Source organism: Megascapheus bottae, chromosome 18, assembly GCF_031878675.1.
Source record: "Megascapheus bottae isolate mThoBot1 chromosome 18, mThoBot2.hap1, whole genome shotgun sequence".
NCBI classification, from domain to species: domain Eukaryota; kingdom Metazoa; phylum Chordata; class Mammalia; order Rodentia; family Geomyidae; genus Megascapheus; species Megascapheus bottae.
The window spans coordinates 6,895,230-6,917,317 of record NC_143526.1 but is presented as its reverse complement, the minus strand read 5'-3'; the positions used below and the strand labels follow the sequence as shown (position 1 = coordinate 6,917,317).

Here is a 22,088-nt window from a genome sequence, read left to right as displayed (position 1 = left end):
CCAAGAGTGTGGCCTAGTGGTAAGAATGCTTGCCTAGCATTCACGAAGCCCTGGGTTCAATTCCTTAGTACCACATGCAACAGGAAAAGCCAGAAGTAGTGCTGTGGCTCAACTGGCAGAGCAAAAAGTATCCAAGGACAGTGCCCAGACCCTGAGTTCAAGCCCCAGGAGTGGCACGCACACAGGCACACACCACCAGAATGAAAAGACCAAAAGGAAATCACTCCTGAACAGATACTAGCAGATACTAGAACCCTGACCTTAAAACACAAAAGGTCTTTCCAGGTCTGGCTGTGCAGGAGGCGCCATCATGGAGTCGACATCCGCCACAACAAGGACAGCAAGGTTCGGCGCAAAGAACTCAAGAGCCAGGACATCTACCTGAGGCTGTTGGTCAACCTCTACTGGTTTCTGGCCAGAAAAACTAATTCTACCTTCAACTAAGTGGCGCTGAAAAAGGTTGTTTATGAGTCGTAACAACCGCCGCCCCTGTCCTTGTCCCAGGTGTCTCAGATGAAGCTTCCTGATAGAGAGAACAAGACAGCCATGGTCGCGGTCACAGGACATGTGTCCTGGAGGTGCCCAAGCTCAAGGTTTGTGAACTGCGTATGACCAGCCAGCCCCGCACCGGCATCCTCAAGGCTGGGGTACCATCTGGTCCTTGCAAGGGCAGAGAGGGCACTTTGGCAAGGCCACACAGCCACACCAAACCCTACGTCTGCTCCAAGGGCCATCCAAGGGCCAGAAGCTGGAGCGTGCCAGGGGCCTACAGGAACTAACTCTGGACCTTCTCTCATCATTAAAGACATTTTGGATGCCATAAAACACACACACACACACACACACACACACACACACGCACTCACTCAAAAGGTAACCTGGGAGCAAAAAGGTAACAAAGGAGCAAAGTTCAAGAAAGAACCATCAGGGTGGGAAACCAGTCCCAAGCTCAAGAGTTTAATCATTAACCTAATCTAAGGGTCGTCTTTGTATTCATGCTATCCAGTAACAAATGCAAACATTGCTGTCCCCCAGGGACTAAAGGTGGGGTGTGAGGTTTTGTTAAACCACACTGCAGGTCAGCAGCTCAGCTCCTCCTCAGCTCCTCCGGCAAGCAGTACAGGAAGTATTTCAAGGAGACCATCAGCCCCCCCCTCCCCAAAAAAGGCCTTTCTGAGGAATGGAGGAACAAAGGCCACTTTTACCCTTCCAGGGCTGTGGAGATACAAGTTAGCTGGGAAAGAGACTTGAGCATCAGGAGGGCCTTCAGGGCACAAATACCTTTGAGGTTATAGCCCTCAGCTATAATCCAACAGCTCCCTAGAGTCAGTCCTTTCAAGTACCAAGACTGGTTGAACATTCCCTTTGTAGACCCAGTTCTGATTCCCAAGGAAGTCCCCAGCAGAGTATTCCATCTTTCCTATGGGACCACCACAAGTGGCTCCTCTCCCCAGCTCACATGTGCCACTCTACCAGTTCCCAAAGTATCGGCTTCACAGCAGTTCCTGCTGGAGCCAAGAGACTACAGGAGGAAAAAGAGAGACAAGGGGGGGAGGGGAGTACTAGAGCCTATCCAGTAGAGCCAGCAGCCTCCACGAAGGAAGGAAGTAGCCTGAAGCAGGTAATAAAGACTTGGGAGTCACATGGCCTCAGTGTGTCACTTCCCCTAGGATATCACCGCCACATGGAAAGCAGTTAGCAGCAAATGACACTTCAACAGCTGGTCAGACAAGCGGCCACACCCACCTCCTGAGGTGAAAGTCAATGGGAATAAATTCAAAATCCAACTGAAGGGAAGACTCTTCGGGAGCATGAGTCATACATAAACAGAAAACCTCAATTAGCCCCAACAGAAAAGCAGTCAGTAGTAGCAACTCTATTCCAGTTGGCCACCTCCAGTGAAACACAAAGAAACTGGCCTGCCGTGTGTCCTATTTAGGTGTTTGATGTTTCCTAACGTAATCATGTAATTCCACACTTGCACTAATGATGTATGAGATTGGCCTAGGTACCCCATCCCTAGTTAATTCTACCTCCCCTTCTAGTGATTCAAGGGTCCCCAGAAGACCAGCCTGTTCAATTTCTTTGTGTACTCAGAAGAGACACAGAGGAGGGAGAAGGCAGAAAGATGAGGAGGGGGAGGGAGTGAAACAGAAAGAGAGAGACCACAGGCAAGCTCACAAGTGCACACCAGGCAAGGGGCAGATGCTCAATGTGTGTTGACTGAATGGAATTCACTTCCATGTTTTCCAAGCAGTCCTTGAGGAATTTGCCTCCCAGCAGGCATCTGCTGCTTCTAAACAATGTGCCCAGGCCATTTGCATCGTGGCCCCAACAGCAAATGTTTAGAAAGTAGGGAAAGGAGAGGTAGGATCCCGGGCCTCTTCAGAAGTCTTAAAGTAAAAGATATTAGACTTTTACCACTAGCCTTCAACGAAAAAATTAGCCAAGACATTAAAACATTGCAATTTCTCATCATTAGAGCCCCAACGGCTCATCATTCTGTAAATGCTTCTGGGGCCAAAATCTCCAGATATGTACTAGAAGATAACGCAGTTAAGAAAAACTCTGTGGTGGTAGAAAATCTTGACTGGGTCAATCCATGGCAAAACTACCAAACACAAATGTATTTATTACTGCCATATCTAAAAAAAAAAAAAAGGTAATTTTACTGTACCTTAAATCTTTTTCGGTGATGATTAAATAAATAAGTAAATAAATAAATGGGGCTCTAAGACACACAAGGATGTATAAGAGATCCATTGTTAAGATTTAAAAATACAAAGCAAGCTGAGCCTGGTGCACTGGAGATGAAGGCAGGAGGCTCACTTCAGCCCACCAATTCAGTTCCAGCCTGGGCAACCTAACAGTGAGACCCTGTCAAAGCCAAAGAAAAAGGAAACAGAAGGTGGGGGGGGGGGCCCTACAGAACTGACCTGTCTGGTATGTAATGCAATATGCATTTTAAAAACTTTATATCCAGACTGGGATGCAGCTCCGCGTCAAAGCACTTGCCTAGCAAAATGCAGGGCCCTGGGTTTGATCCCTAGTGCCAGAGAAAAGACAAAGACAAAGACAAACACACACACACACACACACACACACACACAAACACCTTTATGTCTCTATACACATTATTAAATTAGACAATCACAAAGTTAGTGTCGCTTACCCATAGTAATTAAGAACAATGACACAACTCAAACCTAATACTCATTACTTCTGGGGAGTGTCATTGGCAAGTTGTATTTTTTGCTGATTTAGCATATACCAGAGTTACAGGAAGAACCACCTATTTCTTTTGCAATTTAAAAGTCCAGTGAAGGGCCAGGAGTTTGGCCTAGTGGTAGAGTGCTTGCCTAGCATGCATGAAGACCAGGGTTCGATTCCTTGGTACCACATACATAGAAAAAGCCGGAAATGGGGCCATGACGTCAAGTGGTTGAGTTGTGCCCTTGAGAAAGCCCAAGAACAGCACTCAGGCCCTAAACTCACACCCCAGGACTGGCAAAAAACATGTCTATAATCCCTAAATTTAGGATTAAATTAGGGTTTGAATCCCTAAATTCAAACCCATCTATATAAATCAGATAAAACAGACTAGATGGACAGATAGGTGGATAAAAAGGAGGGAAAGCCAGTAGGCTCACACCTGTAATCCTAGCTTCTCAGGAGGCTGAGATCTGAGGATTGAGGTTCAAAGCCAGCCCAGGCACTGGAAACTCTTATTTCCAATTAATCACTAGAAAAATGGCTCAAGGGGTAGGGTAGTAGCCTTGAGCTAAGGAGCTCAGGGGCAGCACCCAGGCCCAGAGTTCAAGCCCCACGACCCACAAAAAATAGAAGGAGAAAAAAAAAAAGGAAAGAAAAGAAAATGAGGGGAAAATTGAGAAAACACTGTTAGAAGGACAGGTCTGTAGAGCCAGAAACCAGCCCAGTAAAAAGGATACAAAAGTAATGAAAGAGTGAGTGGCATGGCTGGCTCCGTGGCTCACACCTGTAATCTTAGCTACTCAGGAGGCTGAGAGCTGAGGATCAAGGTTCAAAGCCAGCCCGGGCACCTGAGACTCTTACCTCCAATTAACTTCTAGAAAATGGAAAATGGGGCTTGGCTCAAGAGCTCAGGGACAATGCCTAGGCCCAGAGGTAGGGCGGTAGCCTTGAGCTGAAGAGCTCAGGGACAGCATCCAGGCCAAGTTCAAGAGCCATGACCCACCAAAAAAAAAAAAAAAAGTGGCATATAGCACTGTCAGTGCTCGCTGTAACTGAACATCTGGATCTTTTTTTATTGATATCACCACTGTACAGTCCTGAAGCACTAAACTTCATGCCAAGTGGCACCAGCAAGTTTAGGAACCCGACCAAGCCTTCTCTCTACCCCAGCCAGGAGCTAAACTCAGAATGGATTTATCCACAGGCTCATCATTTCTTGTCATCAAAAAAAAAAAAAGCTGGCCTGATAGCTCACACCTCACAATCAAGAGGCTGAGATATAAGGATCGAAGTTCAAAGTCGGCCTTGGCAGGAAAATCCATGAGACTTATCTCCAATTACTTATACCCAAAAAGTACCTAGGCCCTGAGTTCAAGCCCCAGTACTGACACCAAAAAACCCCAGAGTGTCAAAAATGAAACAAAACAAACAAACAAATGACTCTGCCAGTAATACAGCCTAAAATGGAACTAAAAATTGTAGATAGTACAAGGGATGATTAAACCACAGTGAAATGTAAATATAAACACCAAGTTAAACTAAAATGAGGCCACAGTACCTACCCGGTATTCTTCCGAAATGCCTAGTTTAGGAAAAAAAAAAAAAAGAAATGAAAAACAAGCAATTCCAATGGCTGGGCACTGGTGACTCACATGCCTGTAATGCTAGCTTCTCAGGAAGCTGAGACATGAGAATCATGGTTCAAAGCCAGCTAAGGAATTAAAAGTCCCTGAGAAACTCATCTCCAATCAATCACTCAAAAGACAGAAGAGAAGCTGTGGCCCAAAGTGGTAGACCACTAGACTTGAGCAAAAGAGCTCAGGCACTGTGCCAAAGGCCCTTAGTTCAAGTCCTCAACCAACCAAGAAAAGAGGAAAGGGAAAGGAAAAAGCTCCCAGTAATCTTTGAAGTGAAAGGTGAAATAGGCTGAGCCATCTTTCTGCCATTAGAGTGATGGCAACAGGACGGTAGGGATGGGAGGAAGAGTGGGAGGTGAGAGGCAGCCCCTTGGAGCAAACTGTTGGGAAGTATTAACATTTGAAATGTGCCTCTCAGGGGTCCCAGAAATTCCTTCCACAGGAGGCTTGGGAGGAGAGAATCTCATGCCTCTGTAACCCTAGCAACTAAAGAGAGACTGAGAGCCCTGAGAATCAAGGTTCAGAGCCAGCCTGGATTGCAAAGCCCTCTAGATTCTTATCTCCAATTTCCAGTAGAGCTATGGCTCCAATGGCAAAAGTGCTAGACTTGAACAAAAATGAATACTAAGTTCAAGCGCCAAGAAAGACACAGGGGGAAAAAAATACAGATAATCTACAGAAAGAAAACATGTATGATTAAAACAGGTCATTGGTATGAGTTAGATTAGCCATTGGGGGGGGGGACATTTTCCACTTAACAATGAAGAAAAATGGTTACAAAATTGTTACTCAGGAGCTGGGAGTTTGGCCTAGTGGTAGATTGCTTGCCTTGCATGCATGAAGACCTGGGTTCAATTCCTTGGTGCCACATACATAGAAAAAAGCCAGAAGTGGTGCTGAGGCTCAAGTGGTAGAGCTCTAGCCTTGAGAAAGTCCAAGGACAGTGCTCAGGCCCTGAGCTCAAGCCCAGGACTGGCAAAAAAAAAAAAAAAAAAAAAAAAGGTTACTCAGCTGTTCTTGTGTTAAACCCCTCCTGTATTTAGAAAGGTGTTTTTGTTATTTAGCACTATTTGGCATTGGAAGGCAGGTTCTGACCAATGCTAAATCAGAGCTCTGCCTTACAAAACAACTGTGTGGTGGAGGAGGGGGGTGGGCAGGAACAGGGGGAGAGTTTGTTTCCATGTGTTGATATTTGGTCTTGAACTCTGGTCCTCTTGCTCTTGCTCCAAAAATAAGTGTTCCTTCCTCTTTTCTACCAACTACAAGCAAACCTGTCCACATTTACCCTCAATAACAATGACCACTTCCATGTAAAAGTGGCTTGTGCCTGTAATCCTAGCTACTCAGGAGGCTGAGATGTGAGGATCTTGGTTCAAGGCCAGTCCAGGCACTGAAGACCATGACACTTTATTTCCAATTAATCACTAGAAAATAGGAAGTGGGGCTGTGATTCAGAGGTAGGGCTGTAGCCTTGAGCACAGTGGCCAGGCCCAGAGTTCAAGCCCCAAGGTGGAGGGGAAGGGGAAAGAGCTGAGCAAAAGAAATCCAAAGAAATCCAAGAGACACTATCACCAACAAACTAGGAAAATGCCAATGTTGAGGTACTGCTGAAGTACTAAGAGGCCAGCCTTGAGGCAAAAAAGACAAATGAAAGGCCCTGAGGTCAAGCTCTATAACTGTGTTCTGTACATGTATACACACATGGGCACCCACATACATACACAGTCTAAATGAAAGCACTTGGCAGATAAGACTGGGAGACAATCTTAAAACTAAGTTCATTCAGTCAAGGCAAAAAGGCACTGGTGAAGTGGGCAATAAATATTCTTAATACAGTCAGATAAACTATGCTCACACACATTGTACCAAAGACCCTAGTTAGCTAGCAAGGGAAAAAAAAAACAACAAACTGAAGTGACAGTGGCTCAGATCTGTAATCCTAGCTACTCAGGAGGCTGAGATCTGAGGATCATGGTTCAAAGCCAGCCTGGGCATAAAAGTCTGTGGAACTCTTATCTCCAATTAACCAGCAGAAAACCAGAAGTGGCACCGTGGCTCAAGTAGTAGAGCACTAGCCTTGAACTGAAGAGCTCAGGGACAACACTCACACTCAGAATTCAAGCCCCATGACCAACCAAAAATTGAGCATGTGTTAAGCCCGCTCTCAGGAAAACACAATTTCTACCCTTAAAACTATGGCTGTACAGCCAAGAGTTTGGCCTAGTGGTAGAGTGCTTGCCTAGCATGCATGAAGACTCGGGTTTGATTCCTCGGTACCACATACATTTGAAAAGGCTGGAAGTGGTGCTGTGGCTCAAGTGGCAGAGCACCAGCTTGAGCAAAAAAGGTGTCCAAGGACAGTGCCCAGGCCCTGTGTTTAAGCCCCAGGACAGGCAAAAAAAAAGAAAGAAAAGGGAAGAAAAGAGGGGGGAAAAAATACTATGAAAGTGGTGATATGGCTCAAAGTGGTACAGTGCTAGCCCTGAGCAAAAAGAGCTCAGGGACATCAAAAAAACAAAAGGGGCCGGGAGTTTGGCCTAGTGGTAGAGTGCTTGCCTAGCATGCACGAAGACCCGGGTTCTATTCCTCGGTACCACATACGTAGCAAAAAGCCAGAAGTGGTGCTGTGGCTCAAGTGGTGGAGCCCTAGCCTTGAGAAAATTCAGGGACAGTGCTCAGGCCCTGAGCCCAAGCCCAGGACTGGCAAAAAAAAAAAAGGGGGGGGGAGGGGCTGGGAGTTTGGCACAGTGACAGAGTGCTTGCCTAGCATGCACGAAGACCCAGATTCAATTCCTCAGTACCACACACATAGAGAAAAACCAGAAGTGGTGCTGTGGCTCAAGAGAAAAAAGCCCAAGGACAGTGCTCAGGCCCTGAGCCCAAGCTCAGGACTGGCAAAACAGAAAAAACGGGGGGGTAGGAGGGAACAGGAAAAAAAAAAAAGGTGGGGGGAATACTTCAACCATACTCAAGGAGAGAAGGGATACTTTCGAAGAATCTCCAAAGTCCCTGAATATTTGGGCTGATCCTCAACTGATAGGAATTCTGGTTTTTCTTACTTGCCTATGTGTGTGACATCTGCTTAGACATGTTTTGGGGGCAGTACTGGTTTTGAACTCAGATCCTCCAGAAGCTAAGCAGACCCTGACCTTTGAGCCACATCCCTAGCCTTTTGTGCTTTTGCTATTTTTCAAATAGGCCTTTAGAACCCTGATTCTCTCAATCTCTGCCTCCCAGGAGCTGGGATTTTTTTTTCTTTTTTGCCAGTCCTGGGGCTTGAAACCAGGGCCTACGCACTGTCGTTGGGTTTTCTCAAGGCTAGAGCTCCACCTCTTGAGCCACAGCACCACTTCCAGCTTTTTCTGGGTATGTGGTACTCTACTACTAGGCCAAACCCTCAGTCCCAGGAGCTGGGATTTTAACCATTAACACCCAGCCCATATGTATTTTCTTCCCTTCTATTAAAAAAAAATCCACTAAATGAGAATACATCTTTTTAGATTATTCTAACAAAAAAAGAAAAAGAAAAGAACAACAAAGGGGGCCCATCGCCATTAACTCTCACCTATAATCCTAGCTACTCAGGAGGCTGTGATGTGAGAATTAAGGTTCAAAGCCAGACACAAGCAGTAAAGTGCATAAAACTCTTATCTCCAATTAATCTGCAGAAAACTGGAGTGATACTGTAGCTCAGAGTAATAAAGACAGTACCTAGGCCCCTGAGTTCCAGCCCTAGCACCAACAAAAACAAAAAGGAAATGCAGAACCTATTGGTTATCTGAACGATCACTAGAGGGGAACACTGGGAGAGCTTCCAGTGTGGGAGCAAGAAGGGTTTTTTCCGCTTGGATTTACATATCAGACAGCCTGGCGTTTTCCCCAGAAAATGTCTTATTTTATTCTCACCTGTAGTGTACTGCCAAGCCAACAGTACAGAGATGAAAGGAATGAGGCTAGGCCAGGAGCTCTACCACTTAAAGCCACAGCACCACTTCTGGCTTTTATCAAACCCATGCATGCTAGGCAAGCACTCTACCAGCAGGCCAAACTCCAGGCCCCGTAAACTTTTTTTTCTTGTGCTAGCACTGGTCTTGAGTGCTAATCCTTAGCATTTCTTTTCTTTTCTTTTTTTTTTTTGCCAGTCCTGGACTAGAGCTCAGGACTAGTGCATGCTAGGCAAGCACTCTACCACTAGGCCAAACTCCTGGCCCATCCTTAGCATTTCTGTTCTCTGATCCTCACACGTCAGCCTCCTAAGCAGCTAGGATTACAGGCGTGAGCCACTGGTGCCTGGCCTTAACAGTTCCTACTCAAGGGGCCGGGAGTTTGGCCTAGTGGTTAAAGTGCTTGCCTAGCATGCATGAAGACCCGGGTTCGATTCCTTGGTACCACATACATAGAAAAAAGCTGGAAGTGGTGCTGAGGCTCAAGTGGTAGAGCTCTAGCCTTGAGAAAGTCCAAGGACAGTGCTCAGGCCCTGAGCTCAAGCCCAGGACTGGCAAAAAAAAAAAAAAAAAAAGAGTTCCTACTCAAGGGCCAGGATTTTGGCTGAGTGGTAGAATGCTTGTCAAGCATGTACAAAGCCCTGGGTTTGAGTCCTCATTACCACATACACAGAAAAAGGCCGGAAGTGGTGCTGTGGTTCAAGTGGCAGGGCACTAGCCTTGAGCAAAAGGTGACCAAGGACAGTGCCTAGGCCCTAAGCAATGACCCCAGGACACACACACACACACACACACACACACACACACACACACACACACACACAAATTAAGGCAAGCTGGGCTCACACCTATAATCTTTGCTGGAGGAGGCTGAGGTTTGAGCCAGCCCAGGCAGAAAAGTCTTATCTACAATAAAATATACAAAATGGGCCAGGATTTTCGCCTAGTGTTAGAGTGTCTGCCTAGCATGCACAAAGATCCAGGTTCAATTACTTGGTACTACATATAAAAAAAGATGGTGCTGTAGCTCAAGTGGCAGAGCTCCAGCCTTGAGAAGGCCTAATGACAGTGCTCGGTCCCTGAGTTCAAACCCTAGGACTGACAGTTCTTTGGAAGTGGCACTGTGGCTCAATGGGGTAGAGTGGTAGCCTTGAGGAAAAACAAGACAAACAAACAAACACACAAAAGCCAGAAGCAGAATTGTAGTTCAAGTGGTAGAACACTAGCCTTGAGTACAAGAGAGGCTCAGGGACAATACCCAAGCCCTGAGTTCAAGACCCAAGACTGACCAAAAAAAATTAAGTCAGTACTGGTGACTGAAGCCTATAATCCTAAACTAAAAACTATACAGGATGCTAAGATTTGAGACTCTTGATTCAAAGCCAATCCAGGGAAGAAAAGTCTGTGAGGCTCCTTTTTTTGCTGTTGTTTTTGTTTTTTGGTCAGTCATGGGGCTTGAACTCTGGGCCTGGGTGCTATTCCCTGAGCTCTTCCGGTTTTCTAGTGTTTAAATGAAGATGAGAGTCTCATAGACTTTAGTGCCAGGGATGGTGTTGAACTGAGATCCTCAGATCTCAGCCTCCTGAGTAGCTAGGATTACAACACCAGCTAAGTCTGTGAGACTCATGTCTCCAATTAGCCACAGGGAAAGTGCACATGGAACTGTGGCTCAAAGTGGTAAGGATGCTAACTTTAAATGAAAAAGAAAGTGAAACATCCAGGCCAGAGTTCAAGCCCCACAACTGCCCCCCCAAAAAAAGAATAAAAATATGAACAAGTAACAGTTGAAAAAACTTTTTTTTTAAACATCAGAAACAGAGGCTGGGGTGACGAACTTAAACACAACAGATATGACAAAGTATATAGGATTCTAGACACCCATACACAGTGAGACCAAAACAGGATAGTCTTAGGAGAAAAACATCAAATTATAATACCTAATCACCACATACATACATACATACATACATACATACATACATACATACAATAAGATACAAACTGAAACAAACTCCAAAGTTAAGGAAGCAAGAAATTTGTCTTTTCACTTTTCTATGACTGTATTCTTTATTTCATAGAGGGTGTGTGCATGTGCACAACTGACAGAAGGTGGAGGGGGGGCACAGAATCAGAGGAAAACAGGTGAAAATGTGCAGCACTGGAGCCCATTGGCTGCACTGGACATTGATGAAAGTGAACGAAGCAACTCAGGTAGAGTGAGAGGGAGGGAATGAGAAAGGGAACAGGTGATACTATGCAAAAGAAATGTACTTACCACCTAACATATGTAACGATAACCCTGCTGGGCATGGTGGCTCACCCTTTGTAATCCTAGCTACTCAGGAGGCTGAGAACTGAGGATCACAGTTCAAAGTCAGTCCATGTGACTCTTATCTCCAATTAATCACTAGAAAATGGGAAGTGGGGCTATGGCTCAAGGGTAGGGTGGTAGCCTTGAGCTGAAGAGCTCAGGGACAACACCCAGGCCTACAGTTCAAGCCCCATGACCCACAAAAAAAAAAAAAAAAAAAGAAATTAAAAAAAAAAAAAGCACTGAAGTAGCCTCTATAAACAAATTTTTATTCCAATTTCTCCAATGCTTGGGAAGCTCGGAAACCCTAAATGATCAATTCCTTACATGATCAAAAGTCAAAAGTTAAAGACCACACACAAGAAGGCCCTGCTGATTAATCTCAGCATAATCAACCAAACAACAATAAAAATGGTAATGGTGGGTACAGGAAGAAAAAAAAATTCAAGTTCCAGTACCCTTGGGAAGGGGGGGGGGAAACCAGGTACAGTGGCTCAAGCTTGTAATCCTAGCTAGTGAGGAGGCTGAGATCAAGGTTCAAAGCCAGCCCTGGCATGAAAGTCCCTGAGACTCTTATTTCCAATTAACCACCAGAAAACTAGAAGTGGCACTGTGACAAGGGGTAGAGAAGTAGCCTTGAACTGACCTGAAGAGCTCAAGGACAGCACCCAGGCCCCACGTCTGGAGGTAAAGTGAGTTCAGTTTTAGGGCCAGGAGCATAGCCTAGTGGTAGAGTGCTCGCCTAGCATGCATAAAGCCCTGAGTTCGATTCCTCAGCACCACAGACTCAGAAAAAGCCGGAGGTGGTGCTATGGCTTAAGTGGCAGCATTAGCCTTGAGCAAAAAGTGTCCAAGGGCAGTGCCCGGGTCCTCAGTTCAAGCTCCAGGAATGGAAAGAAAAAAAAAAAAGTGAGTTCATTTTTCTAACTGGGAGCAAGAAACTATAAATTTACCTGTGGCTCATCTTGCATCCATTACTTTGCAAGAATCTCTACACAGCTTTCTCCAATCAGACTGTGGTGGTTTGGTAAAAAGCATAAACCATCCACAGTTACCTACACTTAAGGTTGAAAGTTTGACCTCCCAACCCACTTTGTGGGTGGAGGGCACCTGCTGTAACTAGTATTTACAATTGTGTTAACTGTGTGCCTGGGCCTGTGTATGTCAGCTCCAATCCTTACAGCCCTGAATAGCTTCATCTTGGAAAAAGAGAAAAAAAAACCTGTAGGCAAAGCAGATTCTAAACCCCGACTCATCAAGTCAGAGTACTCAAATGTAGGCAAATTATAAAAGGCACCTTTAATAAGAAAGATGAAGGACAAGCATGATGGCTCCATCCCAGCAATACCTGCAGGAGGCCAGGCTGACTATAGAGGATCTCAAAAAAGACCAACTATGGAAGAGGGTAACACTGATCACAGCACACTAATTATACTCATGAACTGCACTGCTGACTTCAAAATCTTTTGTACAACTACTTAAAAATGAGTAAAACCAGGCATCTGTAATCATAGTACTCAAGAAGCCAAATAAGACTTGAGAATCACCATTCAAGCCAGCCCGGGAAGGAAAGTCCAGGAAGACTCTTAGCTCCAACCACCAGAAAAATCCCAATTGGCACAGTGGCTCAAAGTAGTAGAACAGTAGCCCAGAAGAGCAGAAAAACAGCCCAGGGAAGGGGCCCAATACCCAGAACTCCAGTCCCAGGACTCAAAAACAGGGCACAAAAACAGAATAATAATAAAAACCCTGTGTCTCAGCTGGGGGTCTATAGCTCAGTGGGAGAGTACAGAGAAGACTGGAACTCCATCCTAGCACCAGGGCAAGAAAAGGCAACAAAATCTGTTTGTAAGTAGTAGCAGACCAATGTTTGGCAGCAAAAGGAGTATAGTTTGGTTTGAGACAAAGTTTCACTACTAGTATTCCCAGGCTGGTTCAAACATGATTACTGGGGTGCTGCACAGAGCTGAAGTATCTATTTTGAGTATCTCAAAATACTTAAGCTAGAAGAAAAAGAGCAGGCAATCTTTCTTCAGTAGCCAAAGGATGCAGGTGGTCACAGGTGTTAGGCACTGTTTTTGTTTTTTTTTTGCTAGTCCTGGGACTTGAACACAAAGCCTGAGCACTGTCCTTGGCCTTTCTCAAGGCTAGAGCTCTACCACCCAGGCCACAGCCCCACTTCCAGCTTTTTCTGGAATTGAACCCAGGTTTTTGTGCATGTTAGTAAGCAAGCACTCTACCACTAGGTCACTCCCCACCCTACTCACAGCTTCTATTTTCAGGAAATCCTCAGCCAGAATTTACCTTGTCTAAGTCCAGAGGATATATCCTCCCCACTTCAGACTCCATCGGTGTCTATAACATAATACCCTGCACCAGCCTTACAGGAAAAAATAATCAAAATCAAAAACACTCTTTTCAAACCAAAGAGATTTTTCTTTATTTTCCTTTTGTCTTGTTTGTTAATTTATCTGTCTTTGGTAGAAACAGAAATGGAGGGACAAAGGGTAAACAAAAGCAGCAGTGGTACTCACTAGATACAATGTTGAAAATGAACTGTACAACTTGTAGGTAGGATCACCAGAGAAAAACTGGGAGAGAGCAAGCAAAGGGCTGACACTGCAGGAAAGAAATGTAATTCTGAGCAGAGTACCATGGTTCATGCCTGTAATCCTAGCTACTAAGGAGGCTGAGATCTGAGGATCAAGGTTCAAAGTTCAAAGCCAGCCTGGGCAGAAAAGGACTGAGACTCTCATCTCCAATTAACCTCTCCAAAAATGGGAAGTGGGACTTGGCTCAAGGGTAGGGTGGTAGTCCAGAGCTGAAGAGCTTAGGGACAATGCCCAGGCCAGAGGTAGGGCAGTAGCCTTGAGCTGAAGAAAGCTTAGGGACAGTGCCCAGGCGACAGCCCCCAGGTGAAGTTCAGGTCCCATGACCAACCAAAAAAAAAAAAAAAAAGTACTTCTGTTGGGTGCCACAGGTTCACACTTGTAATCAATCCCAGCTACTCAGAAAGCTGAAATCTGAGGATCATGGTTCAAAGCCATCCTTGGCAGGAAAGTCCATGAGATTTTTATCTAATCACAGAAAAGGCTGGAAGTGGCATGATGGCTTAAGTGGTAGAATGATATCCTTGAGCAAAAGGAGCTCAGGGACAGTGCCCACAGTTCAATCCCCAGGACCAGCCAAAAAAAGAAACTCTTTACTTGCCTGAGTTATAGAACTGTGACCTCTGTGTTTATTATCTTTCTGATAATAATTTTTTTAAAAATTGGGCCAGGAGTTTGGCCTAGTGGTAGAGTGCCTGCCTAGCATGCACGAAGACCCAGGTTCGATTCCTTGGTACCACATACATAGAAAAAGGCTGGAAGTGGTGCTGTGGCTCAAGTGGCAGAGTGCTAGCCTTGAGAAAAGCCCAAGAACAGTGCTCAGGCCCTGAGCTCTAGCCCAGAACTGGCAAAAAAAAAAAGAAAAAGAAAAAGAAAAAAAATGGGAGGGCCAGGAGTTTGGCCTAGTGGAAGAGTTCTTGCCTAACATGCACGAAGACCCACGTTTGTTTCCTCAATACCACATACACAGAAAAGCCAGAAGTGGTGCTATTGCTCAAATGGTAGAGCTCTACCCTTGAGAAAGCTCAGTGCTCAGGCCCTGAGTTCAAGTCCCAGGAATGGAAAATAATAAGGCAAGGCTGGAATTTTGGCCTAATGGTAGTACTTGCTTAGCACACACAAAGGCCAGGGTTGGATTTCTCGGTACCACATACATAGAAAAAGTTGGAAGTGGTGCTGAGGCTCAAGTGGTAGAGCTCTACTTCTACTACCCTTGAGCAAAAAAGTGCTCAAGGAAAGTTGCTCAGGTCCTGAGAATTCAAGCCCCAGAATTGGAGGAGTGGGGGAATTAAACCCATTGAATCAAATTAAATAAAAGAAAGGGCTGGGAGTGTGTGCCCAGCATGCACAAAGCCCTGGGCTCAATTCCTGGGTAGTATATGTACAAAAAAGGCCGGAAGTGGTGCTGTGGCTCAAGTGGTGGAGTGCTAGCCTTGAGAAAGCTCAAGGACAGTGCCCAGGCCCTCAGTTCACATCCCAGGACTGGCATAAACAAACAACCCCTTCTTTTCCTGCTGATACTAGGATTTGAACTCAGATCCTCCAACTTGTGAGGCTGGTGCCATAACACTTGATTTTTGCTCAAGCAAAGAATCTGGTGCACTTTTCTGCTATGATAGCCCGGAATCAAGATCCTCCAGATCTCAGCATCCTGAGTAACTAGGAATTATAAAAGTATCAGCCACCATTGCTCAACTTATTCTATCACTCTGAAATACATTGCAGCAAGATTAGCTACTTTTTGGCTAGGTCAGGCAATTTAAAACTGTAATGCCAATAACTCAGGAGGTTGAGACAGGAAGACTGGCAGGAAATTACCAGCTTTAGGGCAGCCTGAGCCCCCCCAGTGAGACCTGGTTCCAGAAAAAAGCCAGGTGGTGGTACCTGTGACTTACTGCCATCATCCTAGTTACTTAGGAAGCAGAAATCAGGAGGATCAGGGCTGGAGGCCATCCCAGACATAAACAGAAATTCCCTTCTCAATCAAGCTCTCTAGAGTCATCATGCTAACTGCACAGGAAATACAAAATAAGCAGATCTCAATCCAGGTGCATAACCAGGCAAGAAAAGTAAGACACATACACACCCTCTCTCAAACTAACCAATGGTGGGGGTGGGGGGAAGGAGGGAAGGTAGGCTAAAGAAACCTTTGTTTGTTTTTGCCAGTCCTGGGGCTTCAAATCAGGGCCTGAGCACTGTCCTTGGACTTTCTCAAGGCTAGAGCTCTACCACTTGAGCCACAGCAGCACTTCCAGCTCTCTCTCTCTCTTTTTTTTAATGTATGTGGTACAGAGTATTACTCCAGAATATGGTTTCATGTGTTTCAGAGGTGAAAAAACCAGCACTAAGCCAGGTTCTGATAGCGCATACCTGTAATCTTAGCTACTTAAGAGGCTGAGATTTCAGGATCTGAGTTCAAATCTAGCCCAAATCTGATCCTTAATTAACCAGCAAAAAGCTGGAGGTGGAGACATGATTCAAGTGGTACAGCAAAGCAGTGAGTTGAAAAAGAGCTGAGCAGCTGGTGCAGTGGCTCAAGCCTATAATCCTAGCTATTCAGGAGGCTGAGATCTGAGGATCAAGGTTCAAAGCCAGTCCGGGCACAAAAAGACCTGAGATTCGTATCCTCCAATTAACCTTTAGAAAACAGGAAGTGGGGTGTGGCTCAAGGGTAGGATGGTAGCCTTGAGCTGAAGAGCTCAGGGAGAGGGGGCCAGGAGCATGGCCTAGTGGTAGAGGGGTTGCCTATCATGCACAAAGCCCTGGGTTTGATCCCTCAGTGTCCAAGGACAGTGCCAAGGGCCAAGGGCTTTGAGCTCAAGCCCCAGAACTGCAAAAAAAAAAAAAAAGAAAGAAAGAAAGAAAAGAAAAGAAAAAGAAATCTGTACACTATTCTCCACAGTACATACTCCAAAACCAGTTCAGTTTTGTCCTTTTAGGAGACAAGTGTGAATAGTCACGATAAGTTTATGGAGAGGCAGCCTCAGAACCAAGCCTAGGCCAAACCAGCCAGGGCCCACTCTCAGGGCTTCATGTGGACAAAATACTTTAATGTAAGTATTCAGCCCAAGCCTATTAAGCCTTTCCATAGCTTTTCATCAAGTTGTTTTTGTCTTGTTTTGTTCGTAGTCCGGATCTGGGCACTGTACCATGATCCTCAGATCTCAGATTCCTGAGTAGGTAGGGTTACAGGTGCAAGCCACTAGCCCAATAAGCTTTTTTTTTGGCCAATCTTGGGGCTTGAGCTCAGGGCCTGAGCACTGTCCTTGGGCTTTCTCAAGGCTAGAGCTCTACCACTTGAGCCACAGCACCACTTCCGGTTTTTTCTATGTATGTGGTACCGAGGAATGGGGTCTTCGTGCATGCTATGTAATCACTCTACCAATTAGGCCAAACTCCTGGCCTCCAGCAAACATTTCTTTAATTCAACAGACTCCACAGTTTATTCAACTAGATTCAAACCAGAACCTACATTTTTTAAGATACTGAAGTATGGTATGAAGAATTGGGCTTAGTGATAGAATGCTTGCTTAGCATGCATCAATTCCCAGGTTCAATTCCTCAGTACCACATAAACAACAAAAAAGTAGAAGTGGTGTTGTGGCTCAAATGGTAGAGAGCTAATCTTGAGCGAAAAAGCTCAGGACAGTACCCAGACCCTAACTTCAAGCCCAGGAGCTTAAAAAAAAAAAAAAAAGAACAAGCAAAAAGTATGGTTTTCCAGCCAATAGATGAAAGGCATACATCATACATAGAAGACTGTAGAATACCCATTTCTATCTCTTTTCTTACCCTAGGCTAACAAAACCAAAAAATAAAACTTGCGGGCCGGGAGTTTGGCCTAGTGGTAGAGTGCTTGCCTAGCATGCACAAAGACTAGAGTTCAATTTCTCAGTTCCACATACATAGAGGCTCAACTGGTAGAGCTCTAGCCTTGAGAAAGTCCAAGGACAGTGCTCAGGCCCTCAACTCAAGCCCAGGACTGGCAAAAAAACAAAACAAAACAAAAAAAAAGCTGGTATATGAATCAATGAGGCTCCAGTTGAAACTTCACTTTTATAGAAATTCAAAGTTTACTATAAATTCCACCAAAGGTATCTATATGCAATCACTTTTACAGATAGAGAAAAAGATACAACCACCAATTACCCTTTAGGCAACAAACTGCCTTGCCTAAAGTACTTTTGAAATGATTATGCTTTCTGGGGGGTAAAGAGGAGGGCTGGGGTCAATTTCAGTGGAACTACAGAACTTTCTAGGAAGTATTTTAAAGCCTAAGGGCAGACTGAATATACATCTATCAGCACCTCCACCTATTTCCTGAAGACCAAGAGACTGCAAAATCTCACCCTCAGACCTGCAAAAGGAGCCACCATTTGTGGAGCCAGCTGAATGTTTTCCTTGACTCAAGATGGCAACAATGTCCCAGCAGACCCTCACAGCCACCTCTTTTGCTAATGAGGAGCTTTTCCTGGGGACCTGGACATGTTCAAACTCTGCTAGACTTTTTGCCATTTACACAACCCAGACAGTGAACACATAGGCTGATTAGTTCCCAGCATTGCTTCCACTCCATGTGGCCAAAAAGGAAAAATTAAAAGGGCATTTCATGTCAGACTGGGGGGGGTAAAAAAAATTAAAAGGGCATTTCATGTCAGAGTGGCACAAAACCCTAACCTGTAGTAGCCTTGTCCAGGAATGGAGCTGTGTGAGCAACAAGCTTCTGGAACCTGATCAAATCTGAAGGGGCAGCACAGCGGCCCAAAATTCTGGGTGTCAACCTGACCCTAGAGACAGAGAACAACTGAAACCCCCAAATTATGCCCCAATGAACCAAATACAAGGAAAGATAAAGTGGCAGCAAGCAAATCATATCATTCCCTCCCAAATCCCAAGGTACTAAGTGACTATGATGTTTTAAAGAAAGATTCAGACACCCACCTCACAGACCAGTCCAGTTATCTGGTAGGTGATGGGTAAGGAAGCATTCTCCCCCATGAGGTTGCCTTCTCCAGGCAATGACAGTCATTTGGGCCTCTTTCCCAGGTCAGGTAGCACTGGGTCACCCAAAGGAAAACAGATCCCAAACAACTTAATGGGATCTACTGACACAGAAGTAGCTGGGTAAAGTAGCATATTTTTACAACTAAGAGTGTACATGGAAGTAACAGACCCAAAACATCCTCCAACATGCCCACGTGCTCCTTCCGGGCCAGAAAGCAGAGTTTTTTTTTTTTTTAAAGGGACAATGTTCTGTAATAGCTAACAACACTTCCACCAAAGAAAAGAGACTTTATGAATAGCCTGGGAGAAACACGGTACTTGTAAAGCTTTTCTTTTTCAAACATTTCAATCTATTCGAAGCATTTGTTTATCACCTTTAAACCCTGGCTGTGGCAGTCTTCCAAATGCAAAAACTAATAAAGGCATAACCATTCCCAAGCATTCTTCTTTGAATGAAAAGCCAATCTTGCTCAACACTTAGAAAATTTTATGTTAATGAAAGGCATTTACTTTAGTAGCAATTATCTTAATGCTTTCTTATTAAAACACCTATAGGCAATCCCTGCCCGTGTTGAAAAGTGACTTTTAAGAGCATCCTGGTACCTCACAGAGTGAGGAGGAGAGCTTCCAACACAGTTGGATTGGTTTTATCATCTAAAAATAAGTAAACCTTTCTCTTAAGTCTTGCAACCCGGAACACCAATTTTAGTCCAAAATCAGGGTACCTTTAACCAGGAATATAAATAAAAATTGACACTTAAACTCAGTGCCCCTCCCAGCAGGCAGTTCCGGGAGCTCTCCCCACACCCGCCCCTCCCCCCCACCTCCATTTCAACCTAAAGGGCTCCATCTTTCTGCTCCAGGGATTTTCTAAAAGAATGCACGAGAAACATTCACCCACAAATGTGGGGAAAGTGAACATCAATTCAAAGGGTGAAAACGAAGTGAAGCTCTCACAGCTTCATACCTGGAAGAGACCTCGAAAATGTAAGGTGCACACAGTACATGAGAATTACAACTTTCCCCCTGGAAAAGTCGACTTAAGGCTCTCAGGGCATTAGCTCTGCCTCCCCTCCAAATAACAGGTTAGGTTAGGAGTGGAGGGGGCTGCCAAGGGTTACAGGCTTTTAGCACTGCCGGGCACCAGCCGGCCCCCTCCAACTCCCAGGATTTGGAAAGCCTCTGCCAATTTCTGCTCCTCCTCCAAAGCTTAAAAGCCTCTGCCAATTTCTGCTCTTCCTCCAAAGCTTTTTGGCGATCACACACACCAAAGCTCACAGGTTTAAAGAAAGTCACCCCTCCGGCACTGGGCACTCGTGTGTTCTCAAAAATCCCTCTGGTCCGTGCCTAGGTGTTCTAACAAAATAAGGCGAGCTGGTCCGTTAAAAAAAAAAATCGAAATAAGCTAAGACTTAATTCAACATCCAAAAAGCGAAATCAAGCCCAACGGTGGAGGTGCCGTCCTCAGACTCTGGGCACAAGCCCGGGTTTTTTCCGAGGCAGGCAGAGCCTGTGGGTGAGAAGGGTCGGGGACACTTTCTACGCTGGGAAACCGGTTCCCACTGGAGATGAGAGCAGGCGGGGGCTACAAAGGATTCCCAGATGGGCTGGGAGCTTCCTCCCCTACGTCGGGGTACCCCCGTGGGCCCGCGATGCCGGCACGTGGGATCTGGAGTGGGGGCGCGCACAACAAGCCTTTTTAACCTTTTTTTTTGTTTGTTTTTCACAGCTGCGGAACGGGTAGAGCCTCAACGCTGGGGCGCCTCGAACCTCCTAAGATGCAGAGGCATGCTGTACCATCTGCCCGGGCGCACGTGGACCGCAGATCCACCCTGCAAAGTACTCACCCACGCGCGCTCCCCCTTTCCCGCCCGCGCCCGATTCCAAAGCAACAGTCCACTTTCACAAAAATAAACGAGAGGAGCGATGCGCGCCCACGCGGAGCACGGGGAAGACGAGCCTCCCGGGGAAGAGCCCGCAAACACACCCAGTCCACGCAGAAGACAGCCAAAGCCAGGAAACGGGGGGAGACACGCTTTGGGGACACGTTGGGGGCGTCACGCACTTTAAAAAAGAAAAAAGAAAAAGGTCTACGTTCCACTTCTTCGGCCACTGGGTCCTGATCTGTTCGATAATAACGACTGCCACGTAACCCCCCCCCCCCCCAAAATAAAACACAACCAGGCTGGGCCGGGGCCCCTCCCCCGCGCGCGGCCACCCGCACACACGCGCACCCACCCCGAGGCCGCCCGGGAACTCACCTCGTCGTCGTGCTGCTGGCAGAAGCCGAGGCGCTCGGGAAACACCGAGAGGATGGAGAAGGGCGAGCCGGAGAAGGGCGGCCCGAGCCCGAGGTGCTGCGCCGCGGCGGCAGCGGCGGCGGCGGCGGCGGCCGTGGGCCCCGGCGGGCCGCGCTCGATGTAGTGGTCCTTGGTGAGGCGCACGCGCTGGTGCGCGCGGACGCAGTTGTCGCACAGGTGTTCCTGACAGTCGAGGCAGCGCGACGAAGCCGCGTTGCCCTCGTCGCAGGAACTGCAGCCGTGGGGCCGGCGTAACATCAGAGCGGACGGGGAGGCGGCTGGACCTCCAGGAGCCGAGCGGGAAGGCGCGGGCGGAGGCGGCGGCGGCGCGGGCGGGAGAGGCGGCGCGGAGGCGGCCGCGCGCGTGTGCGCGTGGTGCGCGTGGTGCCGGTGGTTGCTGTGGCCGCCCGCTACCGCCGGGGCGCCGGCGCGCCCGTTCTTGGGCGGCGGCTCGTCGGCCGTGGCCACCACGGCGTCCAGCAGGTTGCTGAGCAGGAAGGCGGACGAAGGCAGCGCGTCCATGCCCGCCGCCTCGGCGAGGACGACTTTCTGGTCGCACACGGGGCAGCGCAGTTTGAGCGGCTCTCCCGGGGCGCCGCCGCCGGCCGCCGGCAGCCGGTGCGCCTCGAGACAGGGGCGGCAGAAGGCGTGCAGGCAGGGCAGGACGTGCAGGCGGCGCGCCGCCGCTCCGGGGCCTCCGCCGCCGCCCCCGGACGACGTGGACGTCTGCGAGGACGAGGAAGACGCGGAGGAATTGGAGGAGAGCGGCGCCGGCGAGCCGCACATCTCCTTGCACAGCAGGCAGATCTGGAAATCGGTCTCGGGGAACGAAGCCATTTGCAAGCCGGCCCAGAAGAGGGAGGAGACCCGAGAGGAAGAGGAGGAGAGGGCGGGTGGAGGGGGGGGAGCCGGCTCAGTTAGAAAAATGCATCGATTAGACGAGCGAGCCAGGAGCCGACCCCGGGGCGCCGCGCTCTCCTCGGCTTCGCCGCGTGCAGCCTGCGCTCTGCCAGCCCTACCGCCGCGGGCATTAAATGCCAGTCCAGGGGAGATGGATTCCTCCCCGGAGG

The 22,088-nt window shown here is 47.1% G+C and overlaps 1 protein-coding gene across 1 annotated transcript in view; it reads right to left on the bottom strand.

Annotated features, from left to right (window-relative positions):
• Positions 1–21,855, bottom strand: part of Trim71 (tripartite motif containing 71) — a 65,024-nt gene extending 43,169 nt beyond the window's left edge. Inside the window, exon 1 of the mRNA XM_090352748.1 lies at positions 20,980–21,855. Within this exon, the coding sequence (XP_090208874.1) occupies positions 20,980–21,855 (876 nt within the window). The remainder of the gene's footprint in view (positions 1–20,979) is intronic.
• Between the last annotated feature and the right edge of the window lie 233 nt (positions 21,856–22,088).